Source organism: Pogona vitticeps, chromosome 6 (genome assembly GCF_051106095.1).
Source record: "Pogona vitticeps strain Pit_001003342236 chromosome 6, PviZW2.1, whole genome shotgun sequence".
NCBI classification, from domain to species: domain Eukaryota; kingdom Metazoa; phylum Chordata; class Lepidosauria; order Squamata; family Agamidae; genus Pogona; species Pogona vitticeps.
Window position 1 is genome coordinate 116,640,286 of NC_135788.1, and position 26,006 is coordinate 116,666,291.

A 26,006-nucleotide genomic window follows, 5' to 3' on the forward strand; every position below is an offset into this window, starting at 1 on the left:
CGTCCCACTTTGCAAAGGCAGCAGCACAGATGATGCTCCTTTGCCCCGCCTCCTCTAGCCCAATCAGCCACTCCCCAGGCCCAGCGTGGTAGCTTCCTGCACCTCCTCAACTGATCTCCCAGGCCCGGCAAGAGCTCAGGCTTCTCGGCCCCGCCCTCTTGGCTGATCTCCCAATCAGAGGAAAGGGCGGGGCAGAGAACCCGGTGCTCTTGCTTGTGACTGGAAGATTAGCCGAGGAGGCGGAAAAAGCAAGCAAGGCAGGCCTGGTGAGCGGCCGATCAGCCGAGGAGACAAGGGAGGGGAGCTGCAGCACCTGTGCGAACCGGGATAAACCGAGACAAACCGGTTCGTGCCCATCTCGAAACCACACTACAGGATTTCAGCCGCAATAAAATCCAAGCATCCCATCTGGATTTGTCCGAAACAAACATACATGCCAAAGCTGGAAGGAGTTCCTTTTTCTCAATGACAACCCCCAATTTCTCCTAAGATTTTCAAGCTCAGATGAAAAATCCAGAAGCCAATCGATCATTCATGCTTGAGCAAGAGTGATCACGGAAGCAGCAACCTACCGCTCATCCATGGGGATGCCGGTAGCATGCTTAGCTGCGCCTGTCTGGAAGCACGATCGGCACCACGTTAGCGAGCTGCGACTTGCTGCCGAGCCTTGTGCCATTTTTCCTTAGGCGAGTGCAAATCGGCACCCGCATTCAATTAAGTCCTCGCATCTCAGTCTACACACCATCTGGCTTAGCCATCCTCCACCAGCTTTTCCGGGCCGGGCTAAAAATTTTGGCCCAGCACCAAGCGGCATATCATTTACCAGCGGATTTAATTTGACCCCATTTCCATGCAAAGGACACGCTCCGGTCTTTTCAGTCCCAGCCTCCTGATACCCCGGGGGAGGCATGGTTCACTTTGCCTGAATGTCTTCTTTCTCGATTAGGGGCTTTTAAGCAGAGGACGCCGAATTCCTCATCTCTTCACAAATGTTTCTCAAGCATGGCTTGTGAAGGGCTCACGTTCTGGACGACAACACCCAGAAATTGCCCAGTGAGGAGGGAGGGAGTCATAAATTATTATTATTATTATTATTAAAATTCAAACCCTACAGAAAACCTTCCCTCGACATGCACACCCTCCAGGCTCACCTGGACGCTGCTTTCCTCCTCCTCACGAGGAGACTGGGCCGGCATTACCTCAGCATCCGAGTTATCTGAAGAAGCGTTGCGTTTTCGTTTCTTCCCGACGACGGGTGTGATGGTGCTGGGAGGAAGGAAAAGAGAAAATGTGTGTGTGTGTGAGTGAGAAAATGTGAATTACAGTAGGACCACCTGTATTGTGTGTGTGTGTGATGGGTTCCAAGCCCCCCCCCAGAGGATGCCAAAAGACATGGAACACTATTTTAATGGTGAATGACATACAGTAGTACCTCAGTTTATGAATTTAATGCGTTCTACAGGACGTTACGTAAAGCGAAAAATTCATAAACTGAAACTTGGATTGACATAGGAATGTGGGCGGCACTATAAACGTCCAGACACAATGCATCCTGGGGAATCTTTCTTCACAAACTAAAAAAACTGGGGGGGGGGACCCGTAAACCGAAGCATTATTTTCAACGGATTTCCATTCATAAGCTGAAAATTATGTTAACCTATAAACCGAGGTACTACTGTACATGGCATGCTCTCTGTCTCCACCTAATGGCCAGTTCTGGTAATGACAATCTTGGGTAACCCCCGGACTGCATCTCCCAGAAGCCTTCAACACCAGCTGTGCTGGCTGGGACTTCTGGGAGCTGCAGTCCAAGAAAACCTGGGTGACCCAGGGTTGAGAACCACTGCTTTAGCAAATGCTAAACATGGGATGGTCTCTGGCTTCTTCTAAGGGCCAGTTCTGGAAACTACATTGTTAAAAATAAATATTTACAGTGGTGCATCGACTTACAAACTTAATTGGTTCTGCAACTCCAGTCGTAACTTGAAATGGTCATAAGTTGAAGCACCATTTCCCATAGGAATGCACTGAAATGCAATTAATCCGTTCCAGCCGAAGGAAAAAAAAAATCACCAAAACAACAACAACAACAAAAACCCACTGCAACACCCGTCGGAAACGTGATTAATCCGTTCCGGCTGAAGGGGGGGGGAAGAAAAGCAAACAAACAGTGCAAGACCCTTTGGAAATGCAAAAAAAGCAAAGCAGAAAGCAAACAAACCATGCAAGACCCATCGGAAATGCAAAAGAAGCTAAGCAAAAGGCCAACAAACTGTGCAAGCCTCATCGGAAATGGAGGAACCCCCCTCCCAAAAAATATACAAACCCTGCAAGACCCATCACAATATAGAAACATAATCCCACCACCCAGCCGAAAACCACACTACAAAACGCACCCAGAACAGTTTTTTAAAAAACAGAAAGCAGCACCTTACCAGGCAGTCTGAAGCCTCCTCCGATTGCACACTCTCTAACCGCTGGGGCGAAAGAGCTACAAAAAAGCAGCCTCTTCGCCACCAACGGTTAGCAATTTTTCTGGTTGCAACTTGAAGCTCCAGTCGCAAGTCAAAGCAAAATTTTGCAGCCGGAGCTGGTCGTAACTCGAAATGGTCGTATGCTGGGACGTTTGTAAGTCGAGGCACCACTGTATTTGGATTTTTCTTTACATTTTTTTAGACCGTGATAAACGCATCAGCAGAGAGATACGAATCCGACGGATAAGCAAGTCCCCACTGTAAACAATGAGCTTCCTTTTCGAAAGAAGACTAGGCAAAATCTGATGTGGAAACCCCCCCCCCCGCCCCCTTACCTGGGCTTTCCCCGGCCTTTGGTCTTCCCAGACCCGCCTTGCCCTCGGCCCTTGCGCGGCCGCTCCTCCTTGGGGGGCCGCTCGCCCCCACCCTTCCGCCGTCGCTTGCGCTCCCCCGTCTCTTCGGGCCGGACGCTGGGCAGCTCGTCTTCGTTCAGCACGCGGGGGATGTTCTGCTCCCCCCGGGCCCGAGCCCGGGCGATGGCCTCGGCCACGATCCGGTTCGCTTTCTCCTGCTTCTTCTGGTGTTCCAGCTTGCGGGATTCGTCCGAGCTGCTCCGCGTCGTCCCGCTAGAGGACGGAAGGGCCGCTACCTCGCTACTGCTCAGCACCTTGACCACAGAGAGCCCCGAAGAGCTGCCTTGGGATGAACTGGCCTGCAGAGAGATGCATAGAGAGCGGCACCCTTTTAGAGACGCATGCTATGGTGGTCTTGCATCTCTTGCCTTCGCTGCTCAGAAGCAAAGAGTTACAAGCAATGTACATTACTCTTGAGAGTCCTCCGGACTGCAAAGGGAACAAACCTATCCGTTCTGAAGGAAATCAACCCTGAATGCTCACTGGAAGGACAGATCCTGAAGCTGAGGCTCCAATACTTTGGCCATCTCATGAGAAGAGAGGACTCCCTGGAAAAGACCCCGAAGTTGGGAAAGTGTGAAGGCAGGAGGAGAGAAGGGGACGACAGAGGATGAGATGGACGGACAGGGTCACCGAAGCGACCAATATGAATTTGACTCAACTCCAGGAGGCAGTGGAAGACAGGAGGGCCTGGCGTGCTCTGGTCCATGGGGGTCACGAAGAATCGGACATGACTTAACGACTAAACAACAACATTACATGGAACTTGCTATTTTTGTTTCAGGTAACAAGGACGTAACAATGGTAGGTTTAAAAGCAAAACAACAGCCAGAACCCACTGGAACGTTTATACCGGTGTTACCCCACTAATGTAAATTTCCGCAAATAATTAATAAAAACAAAGAAATAAAAATGCTGTTGGTTAAGAGGTCTTTTGCACTGCTTGTGACATACGGAATTACTCATCTTCTCTTTCACAGGAGATACTTTCCCCAACTTCTTAAGGAGCAGTAATCCCCTCCTGACAATTACACCAGAACACTTACACTGGTAGATGTAAGCAGTAGGATTTTGGCCAGTGACACAAGTAAGGTTTGTGTAAAAAATGACATTTCAATACTTACAGGCACTGGATTATAATACTTATTAAAGTTCATTGCCTATTACACTCAGCAGCAAAATAATTACTGTAACAGTCCTGTTGAGGATAACTAACTTTTCTTTCCAAAGTTTCTTTTTAAGGGCCCTTTTCAAATTCTACCCCATCCCCTTTCACCAATCCGGGTTTATTTATTTTTTGGGTGGGTGGGTGGGTGGGAAGGTAATATAAAGCCATTTCTATGCTTACAGGTATTTGGTTACAGAATTAATCATTTCAGACAAGTGCATATTATATTCAGCAACCAAAAAGAAAAATCGAAAAATCACAGTAGTATTGTTGGAGAGAACCACAAAAGAACAACAACAAAACCAATTCTGAAAGGCAAGGTATTATTGGCCATCAGGAAGCATAGCAATTTTACAGGAAGAGCACGTTGCAAATGAAATCTGACTTGGAGGTGCACAAGTCAGAGACTGCTCTGTTGAAAATGACAGGGATTATGTACGCAGAAAAAAATAGCAGGCATCGGATTTTTGGATATACAGTGGTGCCTCACACAACGAGTGCCTCACACAACGATGAATTCACACAACGATGCCTTTTTCTGTTAAATTTGCTGCCTCACACAGCGATGTTTCCTATGGGGGATTTTCACACAACGATCTCCCTTTTTGCTCCTGTAAAAGTGTCTTACAATGTTTGGACTCTGTTTTAAATGATTGCAATGGTTAGTCCACCTCCTGAAACCTATGCAAACTGATTTTGGTGTTGTTCTGACACTTCGTTAATTTATGATGATTTTTTGTTTTTTCTCCATAGGAAACCATTGGATGGTCTAATGGTTTCCAATGGAAAAAACAAAAAATCATCATAAATTAACGAAGTGTCAGAACAACACCAAAATCAGTTTGCATAGGTTTCAGGAGGTGGACTAACCATTGCAATCATTTAAAACAGAGTCCAAACATTGTAAGACACTTTTACAGGAGCGAAAAAGGACTTCACAAAGGCATTGAAATGTATTGAGTCGGCTTCAATACATTCCAATATAGGAAACATTGTTTCACTCAACGATGGGGATTTTCACTGAACGATGGCAATCCGTTCCAATTGGAACGGATTAACCGGTTTTCAATGCATTCCTATGTGAAATGGTGTTTCACAGAACGATGTTTCACACAACGTTGATTTTTTTGGAACCAATTAACATCGTTGTGTGAGGCACCACTGTATATATATATTTTTAGACATCAAATCCTATAATTCACCATTCCGGTTGTTCCTCCTGACAGATGTACACCTAGACACCGAACTGTGGCTCACCTGGAGAAAAGGCCAAGCTGGGAAAGCTTCAAGGCCTGGCAGAGGCCGAGCACCACCCTCACTTCCTGTTCAGAAAGGAAGTTCCCGGGGCAGCTTCCTTTCTGCACAGGAAGCTAGGGCGGAGCTAGGCCTAGGCCATGCCTTGAAACCTTCTCAGCTCTGCATATTCTCCCGGTGTCGGCAGGGGACTATTAGGTGGAACACCTGGAATGGATAAATATAGGATTTGTTTTTTTATATATATATATATATATATGCTAATATATATATTAGCAACCAATTGGGAAAAAATGCAGATGCAATCAATGGACTGTTGGAAAAAATCAAATATGATTTTGATCTTGGAAACTGCAATAAATCCTGCTAAATATAAATATTATTGCTACTCCAAGTAAAACACACTGGTCACATGTCTGTTGAAGTTTATTCCATGTATAAGAATTCTGCAATTCTGTTCCACACAGAACAGCCTGTCTTGCTAATGGTCAAGCAAGGGGGTCAAACACCTGATTTCAGAAATAGTATGCAACAGGTTAAAATAAGTTTTTTTTTTAAAAAAAAAAAACCCGAGTGGGTAAAAATAAATGAGTTTTTAAACATTTAATTGATTTATATCATGATTTAAATTTTTTTTAAATGATTTTTTTAAAAAAATTTTTAAACCATTTAAAAAATGGTATTTTTTAAAATTTAAATTGTGATCTAAATCCACCCTGGGGAAAAAAGCTACAGTACTTATTGGGAAGAAGTGTATCTTGACCACTAGGGATTAAAAGACACTGACTGTCTTTACAACTGCACAGGTGACCACGTTGTAGAATGTCTAGGTTGTCGGTCTAGCCCCGTATGCATCCTGCGGAAAAAAAAACACGGGACTTTGGGAGATCAGAAGGTGGTTAACTCTACACGGTCCCCTCTTTCACATGAAAAGATCACCAACCAGAGCCCGGGAAGAAACCCTTACCTGCGGCTGCAGCACAACCTTGAGGGGGACAGTGACCCTCTGCCCTGAGCCGCCCACCACCTGGGCCTGCTGGACTGAAGAGACGCTCAAGGGAGCCTGTTGCGGCCCGGAGGCATTGGCCGGGGGCTGCTGCAGAAGCTGGATCTTCTGAGTTCCCGGCTGGCCACCAGGTTGCGGCTGCTGTCCAGGTTGCTGGACCTGAAGTTGGATGGTGACGACCTTGGCAGGCTGCCCGGGCACCCCCTTGGCTTGGCTCAAGGCAGCCAGCTGGTTCCCCTGGAGCACAATTTTACCTGGGAGGCTACCCAGGACTACGTGGCGTTGCCCCGGGGCGCCGCCGCCAGCTGGGGGTTGCTGGAGGACCAAGGTGATGCGTTTGGATTCTCCCTATGGAAGAGACAAGAGAATTAATGGAGGAGAATTAATCAAGGCTGGCAGTCACAATGGCGGCATATCTCCTCCACCTACAAAGGCATCATACTATAAAGAGGGACATGTTTCTAACAGTCTTGACTGCAAAAAGCGCAGCTTAACAGCTGAGGAACGTGAGGAAGAGGGCATTTGTGATCCTCATATAAGTAACTTGCTGGGCTCTGTGGATATGCTAGATAAGAGCCCAATATGGGCCAGAAGTGGCTCCACAAAATCATAGAATAATTCAGTTGCAAGGAGCCTAGAAGGCTATCAAGTCCACCCCCCTGCTCAATGCAAGAATACAATCAAAGCAGATCTAACAGGTGGCCGTCTAAATTTTTCTTGAATGCCTACAGCGTTGGCATGCTCATTACCTCCCAAGGTCATTTGTTCCGTTGTCATACTGCTCTAACAGGAAGTTTTCCCTGATATTCAATCAAAATCTGGCTTCCTGCAGCTTGACCGCGTTATTACATGCTCTGCACTTGGGGATGACTGAGAACAAATTCTGCCTTTCCTCCATAGGACTACATTTCAAGTATTTGAAAAAATGCTCTCCTATCTCCCCTAAGTCTTCTCTTCTCAAGGCTAAACATGGCCAGTTCTTTCAGTCCTTCCTTACAGGGTTTGGTTTCCATATATGGCCCCCTCCCATTTTTGAAGGACCCCAATCATCATCTTCCACAGGACTTTCATGCTGTAGTCCAAAGCCAGAAGAAGTCTATCTGTCAGGACTCTGGTCTAGCCTGTGGCTGCTCTCCTGATGTTCTTATGATTTCAAGGTCATCTTAGAAGATCTCCAGGCCCAGCTCATTAAAAAGCTGCCATTTCCATATTTCTCTGTATAGCAGCTACATTTCTTTTATACTCAAACTGAGGTATCCGTCTTTGGATTTCTTTTTAACTACCAAGCGACTGTAAAGTGACAAGATGGGTGGAACGACTGAGGTACCAAATGAAGACTATGATGGGATATAGACACGAAAGCTGGGCTACCATCAAGACCATCCCCAGCCACAAAGCAAAAAAACAGTAATTTCACATCTTAAATGAGTGAGCTTTTGAATATTCATTCTGTATTATTTTAAAATAGATTTAAACATATTTCAAAGCCGTGTTTTTTTAAAAAAATTATATTCTTTTTGTGTCTGCATTTTGCAAGCAAGAATCCTATTAGCCTGCTTGACCAGGAAGGAATTAAAATGCTGGCTGAGAGAGTCAGCTAATTGGGCCCTAACTGACACGGTCAAAAGGTTCCGGAATCAGACAGGGATAATGTAATGATTTAAATTACTTCTGAGAAATGAGAAACTAGGAATAACTTTTTTAAAAAAACAGTAACACGTTGCTTTTAACAAAGAATTCCCTAGGAAAGGTGGATTTGATCACAGGGGTCCATACCATAATTACCTCTTAAGCAGATTACTGCAATATTCAGTCAGGGCTATCCTTGAGAAATGTTCAATAGGTACAGCTAGCACACAACGTGGAGGCACTACTTTTAGAGACCATACAACATTGGTCTTTAAACAACTGAACCAGCTTATACGGTTTGCTACCATGCTGGATTTAAGTTGCTGGTTTGGATCGACAAAATCCTAAATGGCTTGGATCCAGAAGAACTGAAAATTCATCTTCTCCTGGATGTGCCTGCCTGGAATTCTAATTCCTGAACAGAGCCCATGTTGTGTGTCCTAAAAGTCAGGACGCTCTGTACACAAGACAGGGCTTTCTTGGTAGCAGCATCCTGACTGGGAATTCCCTTATTAGGGAGGTCACACCAGAGCCATCCACATTAAGGTCCTAACGGGCAGCGGACGGTGCAATGAAAAAATACAGTGGTGCTTCGTATAACGAGCGCCCCATTTAACGAAGAAATCGTATAGCGATGGCTTTTTTGCCATCGCTTTTGTGATCGCACTACGATCTTGCCTATGGGGAAAAATCGCTTTGCGATTTTTCCCCATAGGCACCATTTCCCCCCAGCTGAGCGGCAGAAGCTTTGAAGCCCCGCCGCTCAGCTGGGGGAAAATGTTGGCAGTGGGCTGCGGCCTCGGAAGGACCCCGAAGCCACCGTCCCCTGCCGACAATTCCCTTCCGAGCTCTCAAAGGGCCCCCGATATTGGAGAAAGCCCTTTGAGAGCTCGGAAGGCTCTCAGCGGCGGCGGGGGAAGGGTACGGGGGTGTCGAAGGCTTCCAGGCCTTTGCCTGGAAGCCTTCTGGACAGCCCCCCACCCTGTCCCCGCTGCCGGCAGCCTCCCCGCGCCGCCTCCCCCGGCCGTTCTCGGACTTCTGGAAGTCCGAGAATGGCTGGGGAAAGCGGCGCGGGGAGGCTTCAAGCATCGGGGACAGGGTGGGGGAGGGAATCGGGAAGGCTTGAAGCCTCCCCGCGCCGCCTACCCCAGCCGTTCTCGGACGCCTGGAAGTCAGAGAATGGCTGGGGAAAGCGACACGGGGAGGCTTCAAGCGGCGGCTGCAGGGTGGGGGGGTGTCCGCACCCAGCCTCCCCCCACGGCTTGGATCCAAGCCGTGGGGGGAGGCTGGGAGGGTGGTGGGATTGGGATGCCTTTCAGGCATCCCGGGCTTGGATCCCACCCGCCGCCGGTTACCCTTGGGTAACCAGCGGCGGGTGGGATCCAAGCCCGGGATGCCTGAAAGGCATTCCAATTCCACCACCCTCCCCCCGCGGCTTGGATCCGAGCCGCTGCGGCTACCCCAGCCATGGCCGGACTCTAGGGAGTCCAGCCATGGCTGAGGTAGCTGCCGTGCGTGAGATCCAAGCTGCGGGGGGAGGGAGAAAACCGGATAATCCGTTCCAATTGGAACAGATTAACTGGTTTTCAATGCATTCCTATGGGAAATGGTGCTTCACATAATGATGTTTTCACATAACGTTTTTTTTTTTTGGAACCAATTAACATCGTTATGCGAGGCACCACTGTAATGCACTTTCCATAGAGTACATCTATCTCGTTTTCCAGATAAGAAAAAGAATAATCAGCAAACAGACATCTAACACTTAACAAGAGAAAGTCCAACAGTGAAAAATCTCTGTGGCCAAAATCCTGTTGTGCCGTTACACTTGTTATAGTCACAATTTGTCATAGGATAAGAAGTCTCCATAGGCCTAATGAGACACACATGATTTTGGTGTGCAACAGATATGCCTGCAGATTCCTAAAATTATGGTAACTCATTGCTAAAAGTGATCCTTTTTGTGTAGATGCACAACAGGATTTCGGCTGTTTTTATGCAACACTAAAATTATTTTATTTATTTATTTATTTATTTATTTATTTATTTGATTGATTGATTGATTGATTGATTGATTTTTATCCCACACCTTCTAGACAAAGTCTACTCAGGGCAGCTTACCTAAAATCATTCATTAAACAATGTACATATACAGTTAAAACAACAGTTTAAATTAACAAGATTAACATTGGTTAAGATGGAAAGAATAAAGAAAACTAAATGAAAAGAAAAATCAAGTATTGACAGGAGGGAAGGCCTGCTTAAAGAGCCAGGTCTTTAACTGACTCTTAAAAACACCCAGCGAGGGTGCCAGGCGAATCTCTGGTTCAAGTTAGTGTGCAAGTTAGTGTGTAACGCTGATACTTCTCCTACTTCAGGTCCCTTTTATCTTATTTTAGACATGTATTCGCTGGTTATTGTGTTCCTCATCCACTAGAATGTCTTGTTTTATATGGCCCTTGGAGTTTAAAGCTGATTTTAAAATCGGCTTTTAAATCGGTGTTTGGATAATACTATCTACGATAGACTGCTCCGAGAGCCCTGGTGGGAAGAAATGATATGAAGAAATGGATGGATGGATGGATGGATGGATGGATGGATGGATGGATGGATGGATGGATGGATGGATGGATGGATGGATGGATGGATGGATGGATGGATGGATGGATTGATGGATGAATGAATGAATTGATGGATGGATGGCTTGATGGATGGATGAATGAATGAATTTTCCAAGCGCTTCTGCTGAGCTCACCTTCCTCCAAGTCTCAACGCAACTTCTGGGCCAGACTCACCTGTGCAGGAGCGGAGGTCAGAGTCACAGCAGGTTTGAGTGGCGTGGTCCCAGTACTTGTCGGCCCGGCCTGGCTCTTGACAGGCTGCAGCACCAGCTGCTTCACAGGCCGGCCCGGCTGCACAAGACGGTGGAGTGTGGCAGGAGTCCCAGCTCCGGGGGACACTTTGGTGGCAAGCACCGCGTTGCCCGAAACAATGGAAACGCCCGGCCGCAAGGGGGTGCCTGTCAACACCTTGGCAAAGGTGACTTTGCCCCCATTGGCCGCCCCGATAGGCTGGGCCTGGATCTGGGCCACGTGGGCGCCCGTCATGGAACTGCCCGCCGGTGCTTTCAGGATGACAATCTTGGGGGCCGCCGGAGCAGGCGGGGCCGCCAGCGTGGTCTGCGGCGCTCCGGCCGACGAAGCTGGAGGGGCCACCGCCGGCGTGGTGGTCGTGGAGGAGACGCCCATGAAAGGGTTGCCCTGGCTGAGGACCTCTTGGTCCTGGGAGGCCTGCAGAAGTCCAGGTTGGTCTTGTTGTGACAGTTCGGGCACCGCCTCGGACTGCGTCTCCGGGAGGGGCAGAGTCTGTGTTTGGGGGGTTTCAGGCTGTGGGGTTGCCTGCAGCTCCTTAGAGCCTCCCTCAAGAGAATCCAAGGCCCCACCGGGAAGCCCCAAAGCCTCCTCGATGGGATCCGGGGGGCCCTGGTTGAAACTCTCATCCGTCAACGAGTCCAAGCCAAAGAGGTTGGGGTCATCAAAGAGGTCCATGATGGGATCAGCCATGATGGAAGGAGACTGTTAGCTCCTGGACGAGTTGAGGAGGGCGCCGGGGCTCCTTCTCCCCAGGATGAGATTCCAAATTATCTCCCTAGGGTCCCGATCGGGCAGGACCAAGCCTCTTGAAGGAGGAAGGACCCCCGTCTAGAGCTGGCTGAAAAGGAAGAGACAAACAAAGGCCACTGAATTAGAACAAAGACAGCTATCCATATTCCCCAAATACACAACAGATGACCAAACATAGTTCCACGGCTCCTCTTTCTCTGTGCCCATCTGATACTAAACAGGCTAACAGTTCGGTTTTACATTGGCCACATCAACAGGAGGGAAAGGAAAAAGCACTAGCGTGCCCAGAACCTTTCTTGAGGTTCTTCATCAGCTTTTCCCAACCCGGTGGGCTCTAGATGTGGACAGCATCTCTCATTACACCAATCCTGGCTGGCCGGTGATGCGTGTCACCGTCCATTTCTGGAGGGAACTAGAACCGCAAGAATACACAGAATTCTCTTTCTATCCCTTCTTTTGAACCAGCTTCTAGTCTGGCCGATACACATGTTCATGTTTCTTCGATTCATCCCTTATAGAAGTCATTTGTGTCTTTCTTTAGCAGAGTCTGAACAGCACAACTTTTAAGTTCCGAAGCCTGGAGAGACAGCTGGAAATATTACAAAAGGTAAATATTTCAAATTTTTAGAGCTGGCAACAAAGACCAAGGTACTGTATCTCTGATACACGAAGGGACAAGTAATCCCATTCTTTTTGGTAGCCCACCCTAGAATTTTAGTTATTTGCACATTAACAGCCTGTGCGGAGGACACATCTAAGAAATCTCCTGAGCAGCAGCCCAACTGTCAGACAATCCTGGGGTTAGATCCTAATTACCTGTTCAGATGAGATCTGTCTATAGGGTTGTAGGACTTCTTACAATCTGTATCATTTAACAAAATAGCCACCTTTGATTCAAAGAATTGTCAATTAGTCACTCAGAGTCCATGTCGGGACCTCCTTTAGCCCAGGACCAAGTTTCTTGAAAGAGAACCTTCTCACTTACCTACCAGAACCTTAAATCTTATTCAGACGGCTTGTTCTCTGATGTCCTTTGCCAAACGAGGTGAGGTGGATGCCTACCGATCCTTTTATAATGGTTCACCTAACGCCAACCTCTGCCTCTGCACCCTTTCAAATAATTCACGCCCTTGACCCTATGAGTTTTGGGATCTGAGCTTTGGCGGCTGTTTTGAGTTTCAGGTGGTCTCTTGTGCTGCCTTAATCGGTGATATGATTGAGGTCTTATCTACCAATCTGGTTGACTACAAACTACTCACAGAACTTCATGTAAGGAGGATGGCAAACAGATGTTCTGAATAAACCATAAGTTACAACAATTGTTTCCAGAAATAGGGCAAATGCATTTGGATAATCTGTTGATAATAGCCTCCACACTCAACATGTCCCCTCTTAAAGATGTCTGTTAGTCAGAAATTTTTGCTAGACTGATACAGGCAGAGCCATCACTACTACAAAATGAAGTATGTCTGTGAATTCTTCCCATTGGTTGAATCACCCAGTCTTTTGAGAATCTGTAACATCCATATAGGCAGACATGAGAACTGTGACTGACCAACTGCTTTTTTATGAGTTTCGATCGTCATCATCTTAGAATTGCAGAGCTGGAAGGGACTTTATGGATCATAAGAGTCCAGCCCCTGTCAAAGAGGCCCAGCGGGGAACTGAATTCCCAGCCTCTAGCTCCGCAGCCAGAGATCTAAACCACTGGTTCTTAACCTTTGTTATTCAGGAGTTTTGGACCGCAACTCCCAGAAGCCTTCACCACCAGCTGTGCTGACTGGGGTTTCTGGGAGTTGCAGTTCAAAAACATCTGAGTAACAAAGGTTAAGAACCACTGATCTAAACAACTGAGCTATCCAGCAGTTTAGGAAAGAAAGAAATGTCATTCCTCCACCATTTACTCACCTGCACAGAACTCCTAGTCACCTATGGCGACAAGGCATAGGTTGACTAGAAGGCAGGCTCATCATCTATCCAATTGAAAAAGCTCACAAAATACACCTAGCAAGCTTGCAAACTGCTTTTGAACTACTGTACATTTCCCAAAATCCACTGAGCCAGCACCATGTTTATCCTGTTTCCCCGAAAATAAGACAAGGTCTTATATTAACTTTTGCTCCAAAAATGCATTATGGCTTATTTTTTGGGGGGGTGCTTTATTTTTTCATTTACAACCTACATTTATTCAAATACAGTCACATCTTCTTCTCCTCGTTGCTGCACAAGGGTAGAGGGTGGGCTTTCACTTGACTAGGGCTAATTCTTGGGGTAGGGCTTATATGACGAGCATCCTGAAAAATCATACTAGGGCTTATTTTCAGGTTAGGTCTTATTTTCAGGGAAACAGGGTATTAGCTTCCAAGCCATGCATAATGGCCCAAGTGAGATGTCCGTAGATCTTGTTTTCATTGCTCATTAACACTGTAAAACAAATAGGGAGAGGGGGGCAAATTACCTGGCAAGACAACGGGATAGACTTTACGGGTCCATGTCTCGCTTAGCAAGTCATAATTTTGCACTGACACTTTCAAACGCCCAGAATTCAACACGTAGGAACTGAATTCTGCCCATGCTGCTTAGTTGTGCTGCCTGGGGAATTTTGGGAATCGTAGTTTGAAAGAAGATAACATAAAATAAAGTAGTTAAAACTAAATCTGAACTTCTCTTGTTCAATATCCAAGGGTCACCCTAGGGCTCAGACACAACACAAACAATAACTTTAAACTTGGAACTGCACAGCTGGAATAGACCCTTTAGATCATCGAGTGCAGCCCGTCAAGGAAGCACGGTGAGGGATCCAACCCCCCAACCTCTGGTTCTGCGGCCAGGGACCAAAATCACTGAGCTAAAGCAGGGTTAGACATTAATCTGGACCATCAAGGAAGGTGGAGAGAAAGATTGCACTGCCTGTTCTGAAATTTTTATCTGCTACCACATTGGTTTCTGTGTTTATTTTTGGGATTGCCTGGTGTTTTAGAGTAGTTTCATAATTGTTGTTGTACACTGTTCAGAGTAGGAATTTGCTAGATGGACAACTAGGTAGGTAGGTAGGTAGGTAGGTAGGTAGGTAGGTAGGTAGGTAGGTAGGTAGGTAGGTAGGTAGGTAGGTAGGTAGGTAGGTAGGCGGGCGGGCGGGCGGGCGGGCGGGCGGGCAGGCAGGCAGGCCAGTCAATCCATGGCCTTTTGGTGATATAGAATTAATTCATTTGCATGCCATCCTTGTTTTTAGAGGCCTTTCAAGCTCAAGAATGGCTTGGAAATCGACAAGAAACACCCTATTATTTGAACATTTCCTAACTGTTTTTTAAGGATGTTTGTCAACATGAGAGTGACTGTCTTTCCTCCAAGGGGATGGTGGTCCATCTTAAGCTTGGATCTAAGGAATCAGAAGAAGGAAGTGAATCAGGGATCTTCAAGGTGCCCATCCATAGTGAGTACTTGGAGAGCAAGCTCAATACAAGTCACCAGATCCTAGTCTTCTCCATTCAGATGAGGTATACTGTAAAGCTATTCGTATTACATATATTAACATACACCTTTTTTTAAACTGAAGCAGGACCTCCTGGCAGGGACCATGTATTTTTCTGAAGCGTTCAGCAGCGCAAACTCAGTGGAGAGGTCAATACACCCCCAGCCACAAACCGAGTTTTCCTTTGACTTCCATCCAGGCTCATAAGCCGCCTTGCACTTCTGTTTATCAAACCTCTCAACAGGCTCAGCTTCTTGAAACATGGTGGGAACACGAGAAAGCCAGCGAGTCGAGGCGAAAAGAGAACTCCAAACCTTCCCGATACACTGCCGATCTAAATGGAGGCACATTAGGAAGAGGGACTTCCCACTGCTCCCATCTCAATGTTCTGAAGGCATATTATACCTAATGGTCGCATATTATCTCTGTATATTTGAAAGGGCCCTGGGAGAGATTATGGCATAATTCAGGAGGGGGGAGGAAACACAGATTTAAATCTCAAACCAGTACATTTTAAGACAACAGGATCAATGCTGTTTTCCCTCTAGACCTCAGAGAGCAGAGCCTGGGGAAAAGCACCACTAGAAGCCAGATATAGGAGCTGATGATTGTGGCGCCTCTAGGTTTTTGTTTTCAGGGCCAAAAGTGGAGCTCACAAACATATCATATTATTTCACAAATAAATAGCATCTCCTTTGCTTCCCACCACCACCACCAAGTTTTCTTGATCCAAAGAAGAAAAACAAGGCTTACTGGTGCCAATGTTCTTACTGAAGGCAAACGATCTGGATTCTACCAGTAAATCCTGATGTCAACTTTGCTCCTTCTGGTCTCCAGATAAATAAATCACCACTCCCAATCTACGTGTCCAAAAGGAGGTTATGTTCTTCTGGAGTAGGTGTCTCTCCACCACTCTCCAAAAAGGTTTCCACCACCAAAGAAATCAAAGCCCACTAGAACACAATTCTAGGGTGTCAAATCTCATTTGCCCCTGTTTAGAATTGTTTCTGCCACTTCTGATCTTTTTATGGGGCTCCTTAATCCCAAGGTAGCGAGAGCTGGCTGTAGTGGCCAGGAAAGAACACTGCATCTTCCAGATATTCTCCCCCCAAAAAAACTAGGGATAAGCAGTGGTCAACTAAAAATTGTGGAATCAGGTGGCCTAAGGATCAATGGCAGGTGATCTCCCCAATGCCAATACATCATCCTAGAACTTCTAAGAGGGTGGATACTGAAAGAAACGGCACCAGTGTAGACTTTTATAACGTGTAAAACACTGGCATGTATTGTCAGAAAGAAAATTTGTTCCTTACGGTTCTCCTTCTCTGCAAGAGCCTCCCTGAACTCCTCCGGATGCCTAAACTACAACCTCCATTATCCCCAACCCTGCCGCTTGTGCAGCCCACACACTTGGGGCCAAGCATGCCTGAGCCACAAAATTAAAAAGTCCCAAAGAATGACACATGGGGTCCCCCTGAACAGAAGCAAACAAACAGGCCTGCACCTGTCCCAATTTCAGCAGTGATGTTGAAGAATCACCCTACCCTTGGCACACGCGCGCACACTGTTACCTGTACCTTTCTTAAAACCACCGCTGCCCCGATTCTGTCCCCAAACTTCCCGAGGGTCCTAGCGACGTTCCCGAGAATTTCTTCTACTCATCACCCCTGGATCCCCCTCTCCCCTCCCCTCCACCATGGGCATCCTTACGACCCCCCCCAGAAACACAACTCCATGCCCTTCCCCTAGATCCCTCCTCTTCAACAACATCCCCCCCAACCTGGGCTCACGGCACCCCCAAGGCATCCTGCCCCCTCCCCGACCTCCCGAGGATGCCCTCTCCAGCCTCAGCCCATGCCCCTCGTCCTCTGCCAGACCCACCCCTTGCCTCGCGCCCTCTCTGCTTGCCCAGCCCACCCACCCCCTTTCCCACCTGTTCCCTGCAATTCCAACCCCCTTGCCCTACTTCACCCCACGGCGGCCCCACACTCCGCTCCCCTAAACAGCCCTCCCCAACGCCTTGGAGGAAGGCATCCATCGCGGCTCGGCTCAGCCCCTTCCTCCCGGCTGGCCTACCGTCATGCCTCCCCCCTACCCTGGTTTATCCCCCCTCCCAAAAATCGAAATCTTGTGTCATCAACACCCCCTCCTCCTCCTCCCTCCCTCCCCAAACCCTGAGATCCAGCAGCACGGCCTTCCCAACCGTCCCCCCCCCCCCAAAAAAACCCCTGTCTTCCGGGTGTCTTTGATTTTCGCCACCCATTTCTGACCTTACCTCCTGCCACCGAGAAAGCGGCATTTCGCTCCCCTCCTGCCATGGCTTCTGCTGGCCGGGAGGCTGCCCCCCCCCTCCAACCCACCCACCCCCACCTCTCGCGCCCATCGGATCCAGGACCCAACCTGGCCTCGGCAGGCAGGCAGCTCCTCCTCCAAACCTCCGGCGTCTTCTTCCTTTCCTCCTCCTCCTCCTCTTCCTCCTCCCCCCTCCCCGCCTGCCCAGCACAGAGGGTAAGGAAGGAGGAAGGAGAAAGAGGCGGGGCCGGTCACAGCCGGGCCCTGGTGTCCGCCGTCCCCCCCCCTCCGCCTCTGCCAGACACAGCCCGCCCGCCCCGCCAGCCAACCTCCTTCCTTCCCTTTCGCTGGTCTATTGCAGAAAGAGAGAAAAAAAAATAAGAGCTCTCTGTTTCCCCCGTCCCCCCCCAACCCCAACCCCCAGGTCATTGATCATTTGCATCTCGAGATCCTATTGTAGGAAATCTGAAGCTTGTGTCATAATTTGTTTTTTTAATCTTACAGTTTAGAGAAGGATTGTAATGTACACACGAGCGAACAGCACAAAATGACACTTCTTTCTCCCCATGTACGCATACCAGGTACACACACAAATGCATGGTTACAGATATTATTAGACTGTACATCATGTACACACGCATCCATGGGCAAACATACACAAATGTATGCATCACACACAGAGAAAGGTGTTTTATACGTGTGTATGCAAGAGATTTAAGCCTACACAAGTTTCCAATAGGCATCCACTCCCTCCTTCCCTCTTTCTTGCTTATTACATACACACTAGATAGCTCATTCATGCGCATACGTATAACATGTGCGATGTAGCATCAAGTGGCACCCAACTTATGCCAACCCTAAAAGCCTTTCCAAGGTATGAGAGACATTAAAGGACCAGCTTTACCGGTTCCACATCACCACCCAGTGAATTTCCAGAGACGAGCAGAATTTGAACTCGGGCCCATCACTCTATCCACTACACCAGTGTCTCTCATATATAACATATCTGATACATAGACACAAATATATTTCTTACACATCCACGCATAGACATGTATGGATATAATATAAATGTGCAGCACTAATTAAATCTATTTACATGCATATATTCTATGCCTATTCTAATACACAACACAATGGAAATGACTGTTAGGAATAGTTTAACTCAATCCACACCCTTTTCTATGTAAAACAGGGGATTGGAAACAGTTCATTTATTGAATTTTTATTATATTTATGGGATTTATTACTCTGCTCTGGCTCAAAGATCTCACAGGGGTATGTATGTGTGCAATAAATTAAAACATCAAAAAAACCCGTAAAGCTTTAGGTGAATGGCTTAATCACTTCGTTATATTATAGATACAGAAACATCAAATTTAAATATATACATAATAAATACTCCTAAGTATCCATTCTAGAAGAGGGGGAGCACCACCCAATGAGCTGCTAGCTCACATGGGTACTCTGATTGTTCCACTGAATGCATTTTTGCTCTCAAAGTCTCGTTATGTTGGTCTGTGCGTGCAGCACAACCGTACAACCTAATGGCTGGAACATGATAAACACGTTAGATCAGGCAGTACAAGTTTCTGCAAATACAACCATTCTGAAGCTTGCTGGGATAGGAGAAGTTTAGACAATGCACACATGCAGCTTAGAAACACTTAGGTAAAAAGGGAGAAATTTGTTTCAAAGCAGAGTTTTCTATCATATCCTATGAGGTCTTGTGGTCTGCTCGTTGGCTTTTAACAGGGTGACGGTGGTTGGGGGATTTGGAGATTTTAAAGAAATCTCTCTCACACTCACACACACACACACACACAAAATGTTATGTGATTTTATACATATTTATGCAAGTCCTTGTTTCAAACTGTCTGCACATTCTCCTCCTAAAACAGCTGCCCAGTTAAATTAGGGGTATCTCCAAATGCATTTTAGACCAGAGGTTCCCAACACTGAGTCCCCAGATATTCTTGAACTTCAACTCCCAGAAGTTCTGGCTAGCACTACTAGTGGTCAAGGCTTCTGGGAGTTGTAGTCCAAGCACACCTGAGGACCCAAAGTTGGGAGCCACTGACTTTAGTCATTAGAACAGATGCCATTCATTTTGCCCCAGTATGTTGCCTCCAGAGACGGCCACCTGAATGCTGTGCTTAAAGGCAGAGCAACCTGGTCCTCTGTTGGAAGTCACCATGCTGAGGAGGGCTGGATTCATCATGGGCCTCACCATCCCAGAAGGGCTGCATCTTCTCCCGAAACAATAAGAGGAAGCTTCTAGACAGCTCCATCACTTGTCATCGGTGTCTCTTCCTTGCTCAACTACATGCAAGCTTTTTCCTCCCTGATTAGGCATCCTTCAGTCTCAAGAGACTATGGTAACACGCTCTGAACAGAGGACTTGGAACAACGTCTGGTGTGGTTGAGAAGGTCAATTCGAGAGTGACCGTCCCATCCACACTGAAGACAAATCCAATCTGTCCCCTGTCCAGCTCCCTGATTTGGCTGGTTTCGGGACTGCCTCTTCGCCTCGGCCTGCTGGACAAGGGTCTTTTCAAATTGGGAGAGGCCATGACATACCGCCTGCCTCCAGGCTGAACGCTCAGAGGTCAAGTTTTCCCATCTGTTGAGGTCCATTCCTAAGGCCTTCAGATCCTGCTGGCAGATCTCTTTGTATCGCAGCTGTGGTCTCCCTCTGGGACGATTTCCCTGCAATAATTCTCCATATACTGTAGATCTTTTGGAATCCAAACATCAGCCATTCGCACGACATGCCCAAGCCAACGTAGATGTCTCTGTTTCAGCAATGTATACGTGCTAAAAATTCCAGCTCGTTCTAGGACTACTCTGTTTGGAACTTTGTCCTGCCAGGTGATACCAAAAATGCATCGGAGGCAACGCATATTTCCTCCCTAACATGCAAAGAACAAGCTAGGAGAAGAGGATGATTTTTTTCTTAAACAGAGTTCCTCTCTGCCCTTCACAAACATTCCAAGAACTTCCTCCATGTTGGGGTGCCTTCTCCATGTAGAAATCTGGAATCAACACCAACCGGAGGGGGGGGGGAGGAAGCAGAAAAGAATCTAGCATGCAAAAGTGCTGACATGACAATATGAGACAACCGGACAGGTTTCAGTCCAGCACAATCTGCCCTCCCCAAGTGCAAAAATTGATCATATTTTTGACAAAAAGCTAGAAACAGCTCCCAGAATTCTGACTGTCCTTTTGGCACCATGAGATAAACAGCCACAAAATGTATTTATTCTTGCTTAATGGCATTTCTATGCAGTGTTTTTTTTTAAGTCAAAAAACCAAAAATAAATGATAAAAAGAAATACAGTAGCTTAAAAAAGAAAACAACAGAGTGACATCAATAAAATCTATTTAAACAATTAACATCCGCACGTGTCCCTGTGGTAGAGTGGACAGAGCTTCAGATGCAGCACCCCTAGATGTGTGTGGGGGGGGGGGTTATTTATTATTTATTACATTTATAGCCCGTCCATCTAGTCATATAGACTACTCTGGGCGGGTAACAACATAACATATAAAAATTTGCAGTTTAAAATCACAATATATTACTAAGAAACACAATATTCCAAGATGGAAGAAACACAAGAAACAAAAATTCACTTTATGTACATGAAAACCGACTCCCAGCTGCTCCTCTGACAGCATGTAGCTGCCGATAACTACACACAAGACACCACCACAGCATCCTCAATGGGTCTTGGCCGTATCCTGAACTACAAAACGCACCTGACGGACGGATTCCGTATAAAACCCGCTTACATACGGTAGATCAGTTCTACTTCATCTGAGCCGGCTTTTCGTTCATAACCAGGTACAATTCGAAGCCATTTGATTCTTAACTTCCACAAATTCTAAACATCACGGATGGATCCTGCCCGGGAGCCTTCCCTCCCCTGGTGCCCTCCAGAAATGTTGAACTACAACTTAACATAATCCTGGTTTAATTCTTTTAAAAAAATATTTGCATGTGTACAGTTGCTAGCTTTAAAAGCTGTCTTTTTTTGATGATGAAAGCCACCTTGGGTCCTTTCCAGGAGACAGGTAGGGTAGGTAATTAATTAATTAATTAATTAAGCATCAGTTTAAAATAGTGTTAAATGCCTCTGTGCACTTTTTTTTGGAAGGGGGCATATCGCCTGTGAAATGTCATTTATCTATAACACATTTTCGGATCTGCCGCCAGCATTCCTGCCCTGCAGCATGGTATAAATTTGGGAACCGTTTTCAAAATGATCCTCTCCTTAATGCTTAGGAGAGGGGGGAAATGGTCAGTTTGGCCAGGAGTTCACCAGCAACACTGACAGAGCCTTTTGGAAAACCTAATCAGATTACCCTCTTTCCTCTCAGACCTTTAGCACACTACCCTTGCTTGTTATCCCCTGGGTGGGGGTGGTTTTATTTCCCCTTTTCCCCTACACTAAAAATAAAAAATAAAAAAATAGACAGGTATACAGTACAGTCATGCCCCGCTTAATGATTGCCCCACATTACAACGAATCCACTTTACGACGATGTTTTTGCGATTGCAAAACGATGGTCTAAATGGGGAAATTTCGCTTGTACACTTATTCAGGCACACAGCAGTGTGTACGTATTTTTTTTAATTGTTAAGACACTGCTGAAACTAACAAGGCCTTCCCCTGACCCTGTCAGTTTCATTAAGGAAGTGAGGAGCGGATGGTAAAAGAAATTTCAGCACTGCTAGAAGGGGTGGCATCCAAACCCAGCTTTAGATTTGGCAGGACTTGGTGACGGCAGTTGTAATTTGTTTTCTCCCCCATTCTAGGACAGAGAGGCATGGGGCAATTCCGTCAGCCAAAGATTATTTGGAAAGGATAACACACCTTCTTCATGCTGATCCTCGGAGGCTGCAGAAAAATCACCCCATCTCTTCAAACTGACTCTCCGTCTTTGGGCTTGGTGTCTCCTTGCAGTATGAACGTTCATGGGCAAGAGCTCATTTTATGTGACAGGCTCTCTCCTATGGAGAGGAACAGATCCTGAAGGTGATTTTGCTACTGCCGGATTGCACCAGCTGCCCTTTAAGGTGCTAACAGGTCACTGCCTGGCGATGGACTTACAGTGGTGCCTCGCTAGACAATGATAATCCGTTCTATTGAAATCGCTGTTTAGCGAAATCATTGTCTAGCGAAAAGCATTTCCCCATTGGAATGCATTGAAATCTGTTTAATGTGTTCCAATGGGGAAGAATCGTCATTGTCTAGTGAAGATTGGCCATAGGAAAGCCGTTTTGTGAACCGCTGATCAGCTGTTTAAATCGTTGTCTTGTGAAGCTTAGGTCGCGAAAACACCTGTTTGCGAGCGTGCAGGGAGCTGTCAAAATCGTCGTCTAGCGAAAATCGATTTGCGAAGCAGGGACCAAACATTGTCCAGCGAAATCCCCCCATAGGGGGAATAGCAATCGCAAAAAGCCAATGTCTAGCGAAAAAACTGTCATGCGAGGTAACTGTCTAGCGAGGCACCACTGTATATACTGGTAGTCCTCCAACGAGGACAGCCTTTAAGTTGCTTGTGTTCAGAAGCTCTGCTCATTGGCTGACAAGCAGGAACCAGGAGGGGCATTCCCACAGCATCTTTCCTCCTAAACATCTCAGGCAGTGTCTGGCCGGCCACTGAATTGGCTGGAACAGAGGTTCAAACATGCACAGCTATTTTTACATCCATGGACAAAATAAGTTTCAATATTGGCTTTTATGACGGTGCATTACAGGTCACCCTCCATGCTTTCTATTGCACGTGGCTGGAGACACAGGGATTTAATTGATCTCAAGGTGGAGGCCAAAATCTGGAGAAACAGAATTGTTTCCAATTGGTGATGGAGTCAGACAACGCTTTACTTTGTCATTGGGTCTTATCAACCTTCACAATATATCGTACGGAAAGCTAGATTAGGTTCGAAAAACGAGGCATGGAAACTAGCAGAATAAACACTGATCTTTAACTGCTGGATTACTCAGTGGTTTAGGAACTGACTGTGGAGCCAGAGGTTGGGAGTTCAATTCCCCACTGTGCCTCCTTGAGACGGGCTGGACTTGATGCTCTGTAGGGCCCTTCCAGCTCTACTGTTCAAATATGATGATGACCAATAAATGACCATATATTACTGGCAGAAAACTGGGGTGGTTTGAAATGACTACAGAGGAAGGTGAAAGAAGGAAATGCAAAAGCAGGGTTACAGAAGAATTACATACCTTTGATACTGACAATGAAAACACCAAAATGGTTAAAGATTTTTTATACTTTGGTTCAATTATTATCGAAATGAACACTTCAGCCCGGAAATCGGAAGAGGATTGTGACACAGAAGGACAGCTATAGAGGAACCAGAAAAGTTCTTAAGAATAAGGATGTGTGAGTAGAGACCAAGAGCATTCATACTAGGACAACTATGGTTGGATGGGAAAGCTGGAATATGAAAATAATAAGGGAAAAAAATGGATTCAGTAAAAACTGTGGCATTGCAGGATAGTGCCATGGGCTGCAAAAAAAAGTTTTTAAAAATGAGCTTCAGATCGAATCAAGATCTCTCTAGAAGCAAAAATGACTAAATCGAGGCTATAATACTTTGGGCATCTCATGGGAAGAAAAGACTCAGTGGAAAAGACAGTAACGTTGGGAAAAGCTGAAGGTTGCAGGAAAAGAGGCAGCAGAGTATTAGATGGATTGACTCAATAAAAGAACCCATAGCCTTAAGTTTGCAAGACCGGAATAGTGCTGTTAAGGATAGGACTTTTTGAAGGTCACTCATTGATAAGTTAGAAGCGACTTGATGGCAATCAACAACAGGAGTAGAGAAGCGAGTTATTCTGGATTCTCTGAATCGGTGGTTCCTAACCTTGGGTCACCCAGGTGTTCTTGGACTGCAACCCCCAGAAACCCCAGCTAGCACAGCTAGTGGTGAAGGTCTCTGGGAGTTGCAGTTCAAGAATACTGTACCTGGGTGACCCAAGGTTAGGAACCACTGCTCTAAACCCAAAGATGGGGAGCCTTTGGCCTTCCTGCTCTTTTGGACTACAACTCCCATAAAGACTTTTCCAATGATCATTCTTGCTGGGGCTCACAGAGAGCCAAAACAACAAGAGAATCAAAAGTTCCCTAGTACTGTACAACACAGGAAGGGTTTAGGCTACTGGGTGCTTCTAAGCTGCAGTACGATATAACAGAATCAGACGTGTAGGCATGTTCCATTCCATCTTAATCTGAAGAGGGGGGAACCTGGATGACCTTGACAAAAATCCTAGGGCTACAGGACACACATCCTGCAGTAATATGACAGCCTAGAATACAAAACAGACTGACACACAGACAGAGCCCTTATTTGATTTTTTTTTCAAATTCTGCTTACTCCTTCCATGTCTACAGCCAAGGCCACCCAAAGACCCATGTCTACTTCCAAATCCATCCTGGCTTGCTAGATCAGTGACTTTGGCCATTAATTTCCCATGAATCTACAGAGGGTGGCTTCTTTGCTTCCTCCTCTTCCCGAACATTGACAAGGACAAGCCATCAACACCTCTTGTCGCATTCACACACACAGAGAAGATCAAACTCCAGTTTAGAATTAAATGCAACATTCTAAGGGCAATTAAGTTTCACCCACGCCAGAACCCAAGTCAGAATTTCTTTAAAAATCGTTGCTTTGAATTGTAGGGCTACAGCGGCAATGTCATATACTTTTATTTACCTGGATTCATAAAAAAGAAAAGGAGTCATTCAATAGTCAGGTCGGAAAGAGTGCAAAACCAGCATCTTAGCAATAACAAAATATAAAACACACAGAATGCACAAAATTAGGTGTGTGTGTGTGTGTGTGTGTGTGTGTGTGTGTGTACACACATATACACATTGTCATGTCAACCAGAACAGATCGGCCATTCATCAAACTGATTCAATATACTGTAGTTGAGACCAGTGATTAGATTGAGGCCAATGTTTATGATCTCCATGACACAGATGGTGTGTTTAATTTGAATACAGATTACACAGGCCTAACAAATTAGCCCCAAAAGTCACTCAACTGCAATTATTTTTACTTGCTTCCCAAGAGGTTAATATCCTATGTTTCAATTCTGGTCATGGAGAAGGAGAAGGCCCTGCTTCGAATCTCCAATATCTCCCACATTCAGTATCCAAGATTCTTAACAGACTGGTATATACCGTATTTTTCGCACTATAAGACGCACTTTTCCCCCACAAAATAGGGGGGTGGAAAGTCTGTGCGTCTTATGGAGCGAAGAAAACAGATTATATTTTCCTGTTTTCTTCTCCTAAAAAATTGGTGCGTCTTATGGAAAGGTGCGTCTTATGGAGCGAAAAATACGGTATTTATAATTTTAATAAAAATGCAATGTACCAAGTGGACTGCCAGAAGCATGGAACTTGTGCAATTGGCTTCTTAGGGAAACCAAACTGACAGGTGGAAGACAGAGGGATAAATTTTTCCCCACCTCTGCCAGCCCACTCATTTGTCTGTGTGTAATTCCTGCTTGCTTTGACAGCCAGCTTATAATCAGTATACAGTATAGTGCTACAAAGAAGTTCAGTTCCTAAGAGTTATGGGAATTTTAGGAGTTAATCTCTACCAGCAACACGCAGAAGCGGTGAGATTCTCTAGTTTTTGA

At 46.1% G+C, this 26,006-nt stretch overlaps 1 protein-coding gene across 4 annotated transcripts in view; it reads right to left on the reverse strand.

Annotated features, from left to right (window-relative positions):
* The window catches only part of CHD8 (chromodomain helicase DNA binding protein 8), a 72,222-nt gene that overhangs the window by 38,643 nt on the left and 7,573 nt on the right, over nt 1-26,006 (reverse strand). For 2 of the 4 annotated variants that reach the window (XM_072977011.2, XM_072977009.2), the window contains exons 3-6: nt 10,740-11,655; nt 6,277-6,663; nt 2,810-3,186; nt 1,152-1,266 (exon numbers count right to left, since the gene is read on the reverse strand). In XM_072977011.2, coding sequence (XP_072833112.2) covers nt 1,152-1,266; nt 2,810-3,186; nt 6,277-6,663; nt 10,740-11,507 — 1,647 coding nt within the window. In that variant the 5' untranslated portion in view covers nt 11,508-11,655. Of the gene's footprint in view, nt 1-1,151; nt 1,267-2,809; nt 3,187-6,276; nt 6,664-10,739; nt 11,656-17,314; nt 17,608-26,006 lie in introns of those variants that run through there. The other 2 variants (XM_078378275.1, XM_072977010.2) reach the window with 2 other exon arrangements.